Source organism: Simochromis diagramma, unplaced genomic scaffold (assembly GCF_900408965.1).
Source record: "Simochromis diagramma unplaced genomic scaffold, fSimDia1.1 OVJJ01000361.1, whole genome shotgun sequence".
Classification (NCBI taxonomy): domain Eukaryota; kingdom Metazoa; phylum Chordata; class Actinopteri; order Cichliformes; family Cichlidae; genus Simochromis; species Simochromis diagramma.
In genome coordinates, this window is record NW_024386860.1 from 15,408,630 (window position 1) to 15,419,385 (window position 10,756).

General features: G+C 39.8%; 1 protein-coding gene across 1 annotated transcript; it reads left to right on the plus strand.

The window, feature by feature from the left end:
* Positions 1–75: 75 nt before the first annotated feature.
* On the plus strand, positions 76–10,491 carry efhb (EF-hand domain family, member B). Its single transcript, XM_040030753.1, has 13 exons — positions 76–497; positions 619–678; positions 930–1,073; positions 3,272–3,449; positions 3,957–4,067; positions 4,184–4,313; positions 4,441–4,518; positions 4,633–4,700; positions 4,805–4,959; positions 5,286–5,493; positions 5,640–5,852; positions 6,172–6,353; positions 10,193–10,491. The coding sequence occupies exons 1-13, from the start codon at positions 435–437 to the stop codon at positions 10,337–10,339; spliced, it is 1,737 nt and encodes a 578-aa protein (XP_039886687.1). The 5' UTR covers positions 76–434; the 3' UTR covers positions 10,340–10,491.
* The last annotated feature ends 265 nt before the right edge of the window (positions 10,492–10,756 follow it).

Genomic DNA, 10,756 nt, shown 5'->3' on the forward strand with positions numbered 1-10,756 from the left:
ATCAGGGTGGCCAACCAATCACACGCCAGGATTCATACCAAATTTATTGAAATATGTCTGTCTCCAAAATAACAAAAGAGAGTATTTACATTTATTTTTTTTATCTTTAAGCTAGTGAGCTAAAAGCAGGGATTGCGGTTCAAGGTTAATGCCACTGACTCAAAGCAATAAATACATTAGACAATGTGTTTTATTTTGGACAAGTTAGTCATTCACATGGTCTCCCCATTGGTTATCACAATCTTTGATTCGCTTGAAAGGTATTTTAAACCAAACTACAGTATTAAGTTGAATTGCTGAACTATGTTGCTAGGCAACGGTACTTAAACAGGTGCACAACTCTGCGTCCGAGCACGACAGAAACCCGTTTGGCCTTAAAAACTTCCCATACCTAGTTAGAGACAAACTTTACAAAGGCTCCATCTAAATTCATTATGACTGATATTAACACGTCTAGCGAAGTGAAATGTACTGACAGAATGCGAAATATACCGAAGGTAAGTCTATTTTAAGATAGCTTATCCTGTGCTATCGTACTGCTATTGTATTGTTTTAGTAAAATAGACCTTTATTTCTCTAATATTAACCATAGTGAACTTTTATTTTCCTTTAATGCAGGCCGGGAAACTAATACCTCCAGGAGACAGTGTCAAAATCTGCTTACGGGAAGTGGAAAGAGTGAGTTCATTTTTATGTGTTTAGACATGGCATTCAGAGCATCCGGAAGTGGGGATAATTGTGGGAAAGTATAACTTCCAAGTGACCAACCCCCCCCCCGAAAAATCACTTGAAGCTCTTTGGACGTCTCTATCTATTATCTCAGTTTAAAACAGTTGTTTTACATCTGTTGGGATTATTAATCAGATTTTTTTTTTTTTTTAGACAAAATGTGTGAAATTGTGGGTTAACTCTTTCCCTGCAATTTTCAGTCCACGACTCCACCGGTGGTGAGGAAATTCCGCAATAGCAACCAGCCCGGACCAGGAACTATCCGAGTCCACACAGGGAAGGCAAATGACCCAGATGTTGGCAGCACTCTTGTTCATGGTGTCATCACCAAAGCACCCCTCACTGTGAGTATGAGCTTCCTGTGATTGTTAAAGGGACAACAGGGAAGGTTTTTAACTAAACTGAAATTTGATAGGTTGATATTTTGTTTAGATCATGACCAATGACTCATGTATTACTCTGCTTGGTAGTGGATTTAAGGCTCATATAACTTAAATGGAATTGACACAATAAATGAAATGGCATTTATACAGTGCAGAAAATTAAATATAATATAGTATATAAAATTTTCTGAACACACTGTATATTTTTTATTCCATATATATGGAATTTATTTATTGTGTTTTGTTTATACTGCTGTACATCTTTGATGTATGGTAGTACCACAATTTCCTTCACTATTTTACAAAGTATGACTGTGCAATCACAATAAAAAATTACACTTGAACTAGCACTTAAACTAGCACTTGCTACAAATAATATCCTGTATGTAACTGTGTACAACTGTACTGTTGTTTAAGTTGGACTTTGACTTTTACTTTAGTGACTTAAGTATGGAAGGAAGTAAGTCTCACCACCTTACAGTTGATAAAGTAGTAATAGATTTCATTTCAAGATTTGGAGGATTCTCATATGTGAATTTTTACCTTTTGTACATCAATTTATGATAAAAAAAAATGTCAAAAACATTGGCAAAAGTTCAAACTATCCTGGATTAAAATACAGTGAGGCTCTCACTTATTCTGTTTTTGCTATCCCTGTTAAGTTTGTGTTCAAATGTGTATGATTTACTTTTGTTTGTACTCTTCATGATTTATGACAAGCTTTAGAGCGCAGATATCAGATATAAGGCTACTTTTGTGCACATTCAAAACACACACATACAGTATACAGGACTGCGCTGTGCACATTGAAGAGAATGGCAACCTCAACATTGAAGTTTACCGGAAGCCCACACACACGGACCAGTACCTCTTCTTTGATTCCCATCACCCTCTGGAACACAAACTTGGGGTAATTAGGACCCTACACCACCGGGCAGAACATGTTCCCTCTAAGCCTGAAGGGAAAAAGAAGGAACACACACATGTAAAGGAAGCACTTAAAACATGCGGTTATCTTAATTGGGCGTTCTCTTTCGAGGATGCCAACGTTCACATTTTGGACAGAGAGGACAGATGTTTTGAAAGAGGAGTGAAAGAAGCCATTTACGTCCCCTGTGAGCGACCATCTTTGAACAGAGGCGGTGGTTTACGACACCAACTGTCTGCCATCTATAATCCAGTTTTGAGATCCCTTCCCAGACGCCTTAACGCCCACTCACATCCTGGGCCATCTGACCTCAGGAAATCGCATGATAGGGTGGGGCCAGGTTTCACAATGAGCTCACCCGAAACCCTGGCTGATTGTGACCCACACCCGCTTTCACACCTTGGCTCATGTGATTAGGTAGAGGATCATCAGGGGTCCTTTGTCCCTCTTTGGGGGGAAACTCCCACTGGGTTTAAATCTGGGACTCTCCACCATTTGACCCTTAGAACTGAAGAAGCTTCTCGGATGAGAGGTGAAACGTCTTCAAGCAACTTAAAGAAGTCCAGACGCTTTTCTTTGCAAGCTCCTTTGACTACAATGACCTGGATGACTGAGAACCTTCACAGACACACATACAGTATCTGTGTTTTGGGATGCTCTTTTGGACTTGAGCACATATCAACTGAGATTGATAATGATCAACAAATTATAAGGGATGGAAAATATTAATGTAGGATTACTTAGAAAATGATCAACAACACTTGAAAAAGCACTGGCTCACTACTTACTGGCTTTGTCGTAGAATGAAAAAGCCTAATATTGGACCTTGTCTTCCATTTTCCTTCTTTTCTGACCTGCCTGTGTGCACATGGCACTAGAGGCGAAGCGGTGCAAGAGGATGTATTTGTACGTTTGTATGTTGGAAGTAAAAACGATCTACCCCTGTCAGAGGCATTTATTGTACTGCTGTATTATAGTGGTTTCCCTAAGTAAGTCATTTGCTTTTTTCATGATTTTATGTTACCCCTCAAATTGAATTTTCCTAAGAAGCAGACATTGATGATGGTTTTTCTATTTGCTTTCTGGAGTTTTCTCTGTATTCACATCTGTTTTGTGATGTCACCGTGTTTGGAAGCTGGTGCACAATGTTGCTTTGAGTAGAACATTTAAAGTATACAATGACACATTTAGAATACTGACTGACAATAATCGTTTTACATCATTCCTACAGAGTGAAAGCTTGCTAAATCCATCCCCAAAGACCTTGTTCCAGCAGAAGTTACAAGAGCTAAGTGAATCTGTATATGCCTCAAATAAGAAGGCTCCTCTAGGCAGATCATGTGTCCAACGTTCTGAACTCCCCCCATTGTGTAATGAGAAAACTACATTTGGCGTAAAAACAGTAAAAGGTATGTATAACATTAAATAAGTCAAAAGCTAATAAAACAACAAGAAAGTTGGTTTAACCTCCTAAGACCGAAACTCATGGCATGCATTTTTAATTTCTCTTTGCTATTTGAGCTGTTTGGGACCTGATGAATGTAAAAACAAAGGATTACGTGATTTTCTTTTATTTTTTTTTACCTGAGTTTTGTTTCTAAGAAAAATGTGATCCACATATGAGGACATTCGCTTTAAATTTTGATAGAACAGTGGCAGTATAACGTCCTTGTAAGTGGATATCGGGCTCTTGTAGGGCAAAATTTAGCATTTTGGTCTAGACAACCCAAAATGTGATGTCCACATATGTGGACGCCAGGTCCCAGGAGGCTAAGTTTGTAATGGTTGTGTGCTGTCATTGCAACATTTTAAAACTTTTACATTTTTTGTTTTACATTATAAGTTTTCTTATATTTATATATTTTTCTTATATTTCTTTATATATTTTCTGACTATCTCCCGTTCCTGTCATCAAGGTTTGGGTGTGCTTGAGATTATTAACTCTGCAAAAACAGCACAGGAGGTAGAGAGGGAAGCTGAGGTGGCACATGATGCTTACATCCGTAGCCATAATGCCTATTTTGTTGGTAAGAATGAAGAAAATCATACTATTGATGCTGTCTTTACTCTTTCCACTAACGGTCTATTTCTGGAATTCATTTCATCATTTTCACCACAGCGTGATTATCTTACTTCATTCCAGGTGAACAAATTAATAGAAATTATGACAGGACTCGTTACAGTAAAGACAGTAGGTTTGGGATCCTCACACCTCATTTCAACGATGGCCGTAATCTTGGCAAAACTCTTCATTGGCTGGGTGAATCACTGAAGTAAGCACCGAAATAAAGTGGCCATGCAGCAAATTCTTTTGTTTTTCCTTAACACTGCATATCTGCTCCTTGTCCTTCTAATTTAAAAAGTGAAAGCCAACTCGAATTGTTCATATTTTTTTCTTAGGTTTTACAATCCAGCTGCCTGGAAGAGATCTGGGAACAGAGAGAAGATAGCACAACAAATGGGCAAAACCATCGTCAAGTACTTTTTTTTTTTTTTTTTTTTTTTTAAACTGTCTGTAATGAAACATTTGAGACCTGTAATTATCTCACTAAGATTTTATTTAATTTTCCCATTTCTTTTCATGTTCTTCAGGAGAGAAAAAACGTTGCCAGTTCCGCCTGATCACACGTTTGGAATGGTCTTACCACCGGATGATTTTGGTAAATTTTGTATAAAAATGTTCTCCCGCCTTACATACGGGAATATTTGGTGTGTCCTTAGAAAAAGCTTTTTCAGTTGAAGACAACAAATACTTCCTTTGCAGGCATTGGAGAGCTGATCTACTCCACAGGTCCACGGCAGTACACGAGAGGCCCAGACAGACAGCGCAGCCTGGTGAATGCAGTGAGGCATCACCTCAAGAAGGTCAACTTTGAAAACTTCCCCTCCTTGCTAAAGGCATTCAGACATTATGACAAGGTATGAATAGACTCACAACAGGTTGCCAACTTGTGTTTGATAAGTCAAAGTGCTGGTAGTAAGGAAGTCAAGCTGTTGGTTTTAAGATAAAGCCAGTGATGTGTGACTCTGTGGTAAGATGATTTTCAAAGTAATAGAGCTTTAATTCTCATTTTGCAGACTTGTGTCACACTTCTAAACACATACCGAAGTCGGTATGGGTTCAAAGGGTTGTTATTTATGAAACTAGAAACCAGTACCAAATATTTTGCCCATTGCCTACAGATTCTACATGTTCAAAATGTGTTTATAGGGATCATGAATCTGTTTTTTATGTTAATTACCAGAAAGGAAAGGGGATGATTGACAAAGAGGACCTGCGTGCAGTGTGTCATCAGTTCCAGCTGAACATCAGTGAGTCGGTCCTGGATGACCTGATGGACTACTGTGACACAGACAAGGACGGGTTTATCAACTTTCTGGAGTTTGCCAACTTTCTCAACTGGAAGGACAAAATGCCCATCAACAGTCGAGAGCAGTGCATTATTGCAAATGGTAAGAAGAAGGCAATTTAATCTATCGGTTTATTTTATGCTTCATCACAGAACTAAAACTGCACTGATACCACCGACAATATGGAATGCCAAAAGACGACAGATTTAAGTAGTTTTTACATTTTGGTCTGATTAATTTATCTGCAGAGCGTCAAACCAGCTCAGCTCCAGGTGACATAGAAGGAGTGACAGCACAGCTTCATGCCTGTCGGTTGGTTGATCTTGAGGACTTGCAGCCTGTTGAGCCAGGCAGCTCACTGAAAACTCTTAGAAGCCTTAGGCAGACAAGGGCAGCCCCAGACCACTTCAGAACTACCTCCTCCCTCATCGGGGCTGCAGGCGCTGGTCGTTTCCCATCAGGTAAGTCAGGAGACTTTAAGCTGACAAATATGTTTTGCGCTATTAAAGCTGCCTCTCGCTTTGGACAAGATTAAGGAAGGAATATACCAGGAATCCACTGTCATTCACTTCTTCTTAAACACAGATCTTCCTCATGACACAGTTCAAATCACTGTCGTACCAACTTATCAAAACCAGCCATTTTTAATAAAATCAAATACATGAGATATTTTAGATTGTGCATATTTGAAAACATCCTTTTGTATTTTAGAAATATTTTACGTAGTTTGCTTACTTTTTACTCCCTTCCTTGTACATCATCTTGTCTCTCTTTAAATAGATGGACGTACATACGGGATCCCATCTGTGCGCTCAGATCTTCCAGCTCCTCGCATTAAAAGAGTCAGTGACAAAAACAATTATGGCGATACATCCACAGCTGGAGATCTTCTACATCCATCAGTTCATGCCCTGCAAGGTGTTTATGAGGAACATTTCTTCTGTCCTCGCAGCAAGGAGGAGGTACAGCCTATAGATGAGACTGGGGTGGCACTGTCTATCTTTCAAATCTCACCATCTTTTATTATTTGTATGAAAAAGAACATTATTGTTATTATTATTTGTCGACAGAAACAATTTTACATTTTTTTCTGACACAGAGGAAAATTGCAAGTTATTACAGCATTGTGTTTCTGAAGTTAAGATAAGTGATGCCTCTGTTAAAAGGTTATTACACTATAGGTCGGTTGATGCACAACAATGGGGTCTGTTCCATAAAATAAACACCACTGATGTGGGTAATCTCATTTACTGCATCGAAGTCTGGCCCATATAATGTATCTGCCTAAGAAAGGCTTATGTCTGAGTTTTTCTTTTTTCTTTGTTTTTTAAAGATCAATTCAGAATCTTTGCTGGCAGTAAGTCAAACTCATTTCTCATGGGTGCTGAACTCTGACCTCTGCCAGGGCTGCCTTTTGTCACTGATTCTGTTCATAGTTTTTATGGACAGAAAATCTACACATAGCCAGGTGGTGGAGGGTCTCCATTTTGGTGGCCTCAGCAATTCATTTTTACTTTTGTAGATGATGTGGTTCTGTTGGCTTTATCGGACAGTGACCTCCAGCTTAGACTGGAGCAGTTCATGGCTGAGTGTGATGTGGTAGGAATGGGAATCAGCATGTCCAACTCAGAGACCATAGTTTTCAGCCAGAAATGGGTGGAATACCCTCTTGGGTCTCGAGACGAGTTGCTGATCATTATCAATCTCAGTTGATATGTGCTCAAATGGTAAATGGCCTGTATTTGTATAGCGCTTTACTAGTCCCTAAGGACCCCAAAGCGCTTTACACATCCAGTCATCCACCCATTCACACACTGGTGATGGTAAGCTACATTGTAGCCACAGCCACCCTGGGGCGCACTGACAGAGGCAAGGCTGCCGGACACTGGTGCCACCGGGCCCTCTGACCAGCACCAGTAGGCAGCGGGTGAAGTGTCTTGCCCAAGGACACAACGACCGAGACTGTCCAAGCCGGGGCTCGAACCGGCAACCTTCCAATTACAAGGCAAACTCCCAACTCTTGAGCCACAATCGCCCCGCGATCAAATCCAAAAGAGCATCCCAAAACACAGATACTGTATGTGTGTGTTTTGAATGTGCACAAAAGTAGCCTTATATCTTGTGTTCTTGTTAATGAGTGAGGGGAGAGTGGAGCGTGAGACTGACAAACAGATTGGGGCTGCAGAAACTGTACCAATCTGTTGTGGTGAAGAGAGAGCTGGGTGTAATAGTGAACCTGTCGATTTATTAGTCAATGTACATTTCTGCCGACTCTTATATCGTACCCACAGATACAAGCGACGGAGTGGCGTTTCCATATAAGGATCGCTGAGATCTGCTTTTGGGATAGCAGCTTGGTTATTCAAGTGGAACTTTTCATAACGAAAAGAGCCAGCTGAGGAGGTTCTAGGAAGTCTTCTATGAAAGATGTTTCAGGCATGTGCTACTGGGGGGAGGCCTTGGGGCAGACTGAGGATTTGCTGGAGAGATTTCATGTCTTGGCTGGCTTAGGAATGACTTGGTGTCATACATAAATACGTCTAAATGTGAAATTACTGAAGGCAGGACTCTAGAGTGTGACCAGTTTGGTCGCAAATGTGACCAAATTTTTCAATTTCGTGTGTACGTTTGAAAGTACAGGTGGATAGAGAGAGGTGAGTAGCTGGAATAAAGCAATATCGATTCATTAAATCTTGAATCGACTTTTAAATATAAATGTATTTTGCCAGAAACGGCAGAATCTCAGGTTAAAGCTCACAAAACTATATCGTTAGCTTCATAGCATAAGTGCCTAAGTCATTTTTTGGTCAAATTGAGATTTTTGCCTAACTTTACTCCCCTACCACTGCTGCATCATCCTTTTTCTTGTTTTCCGAAAACACAAAAAAATGACTTAGGCACTTATGCTATGAAGCTAACGATATGAACAACCACCAAACAGTAAATGAGAGCAGGTAAACGGATTCCACACAAAGATGTAAACACAGAGCTTGGACCCAACGCATCAGAATAATGCAGGAAACAGTACCGTTGTTTACAGCGCAGTCGGACAGTTTTTTTTGTTTGTTTGTTGTTGTTGTTGTTGTTGTGTTTGTTTGTTTGTTTGTTTGTTTGTTTTTAACTTAAATGACCTCTGATGAGAAAGCCTAATTTCTGCTGTTCAATACTGATGAAATTTAAACTTTTTAAAATTATGCAAAATATGCATAATTACTACTGCAGTATATTTTCAAGGTTATCTGCTAGAAAAATCCAGGCCAGGAAAATCTCCTTCATGTTTTTCTGTGTTTTATCCTCAGTTACTTTGATGCAAAGGCATCTGCTGCTGTGATGCTACACCTCTGATAAAGTCTCACATGTATCAGTACTGATAAATGATCAGAATTATAATATTTCTGACTGTCTGGGTCAAATCGGGACCTTGTAATTCGGAATCAAATGGATTATAGAAATCAGTGACGATACCCTTAGTCAGTAGCCTAGGCCTGACAGAAGTGGATGTAGCTGTGGGTAATAAGAAAAGATGAAAAGAACTATTGATAACTTTTTTGTTAAGTTAAGGCCTGATCCGTCTGAAATTCATAGCCAGTGCTCTGACACGGAGCCATCAATCTCTGAACGCTGAAAAAGCACAGTGTATCCAGAAAACACATTATATGCTGTGATAAATGCACTGCCCAAGTGTCCCCTCTCCCCACTGCCTTTCAGTGGCAGGTAGCAGCAAACAGGGCGTCAAAGGAGGCCAATGTGATGATTAAGTTTAACATTGTCTACAATATTGCCAAAGCATTTTAAGCACAAGCACTTTTTCAGTAACTTATCTTTCTTGTAGAACTGTGCTCCAAATAAAGAACTTTGTGTTGACAAGATTGTTAGTTAATCATTTGCAAAAATTTGGGTGCTCTTAAATTTTGTGCTGGTGCGCCTAACAAAAGGCGCACCAGTACAACCGTGGCAACAAGTTAGTCTAGAGCCCTGGAAGGTGTAGAAATACAGTATAAAATGCAAATGAAATGGTGAAAGTAATCGGGAGTCCTTCCAGAGAGCTGAAAAATAAAGTCAGAACAGAAGTACCAGAAAGTGCAGTTCCTCTAAGACCACTTAAGGCTGGCTTCAGAAGTGTGTCAGCTCCTCTAGAATCTCATGTTTAAAGTAGAGCAGATATAAACCATTTTGGTGTCCACAGCTAATTTCCCGCTTCATTAGAACATTTTTAAAAATAACTAGTTTAAACTGTAAACGCCAAATGTAGGAATAATTAAGTGCATGGCTGCTCTGAGTGTCACGTAGGTGCCAAGACACTCTTCTAACCTCAATTAATTCAAGTTACTGAACAAGACTGTCCAAGAGGTCTGTACTCATGAGTTTTCAGTTAAATTGAAGTACGAATTTTTTATGTTAGCACTAATTAACAATCTGTGGATGCAGCTTACTAAGTCAGGTTGGTTGCATTAGCTAATAGCGTAGCCCCCCCTCACTCTTGTCCATTTACGAGCCATTCTGGTTCCAAACACATAACCAAAGATTTAACAAACAAAATACCAACCCCAATCCGTCAAAGTTACCATCTATAGTCCAGTCCAGTCTTTTATACATATTATGGTCTTTCTGTTATCAGCCTGCCAGATTTAAAAATATTTTACCATAGAGAGTTGGGGGCTGCCAGACTCCATTTATGAAAGAATAACAGAGCGATGACAGTGATGAGTAAGAAATGGCAGACAACAGTGTGCTTGAGCAGCTTCACTGCTTGACTTCATTGCTTGAATCCTTCTTACTGTTACTGACATATTTCTTACAGATTGCAACGATCTTCAGGAATGCTGGTGTGAATATTTCGGAGGAGACGTTTGAGGAAGCCTGGGAACTCGCGTCAATGAAGCAACCGACCAGGGAGGTTTGTGTGGAGAATTTCCGCAACGTTCTCAGGGAAATAAAAGCAATGTAATACCGAAGGTTTTTTTTAACGCTAACAATTTTCCTCATCCATAGAAGTTTGTCCGTCTCACAAAAAATTGTTTTAGTTTGTTAGGAAAGCTTTTTTTAAACCACCATTCTCATAATTCTCACAGCTTATTGTCAGCTAAAGTCTTTTTTAAGAGCAGGGCCCTATTTCAGGAAGCCGGTTTAGAAAACTCAGAGTGAAAAACGATACTCAGGGTTGAGTAACCCCGAACTGTCCAACTCGGAATATTCGGTTTCAGAAAGGCTGATAACAATTAGTTCAGTCAACGCGGAGTTGCTTTAACCCCAAGTTAAGCGCGCACACGAGGATACATAAAGCCCTGATTAGTGGAGCACAGATTAAGCGAGTCACCATGGAGACGGAGGGAAAGAAGGCGCGGTCAATGTATTTTACAGCGCT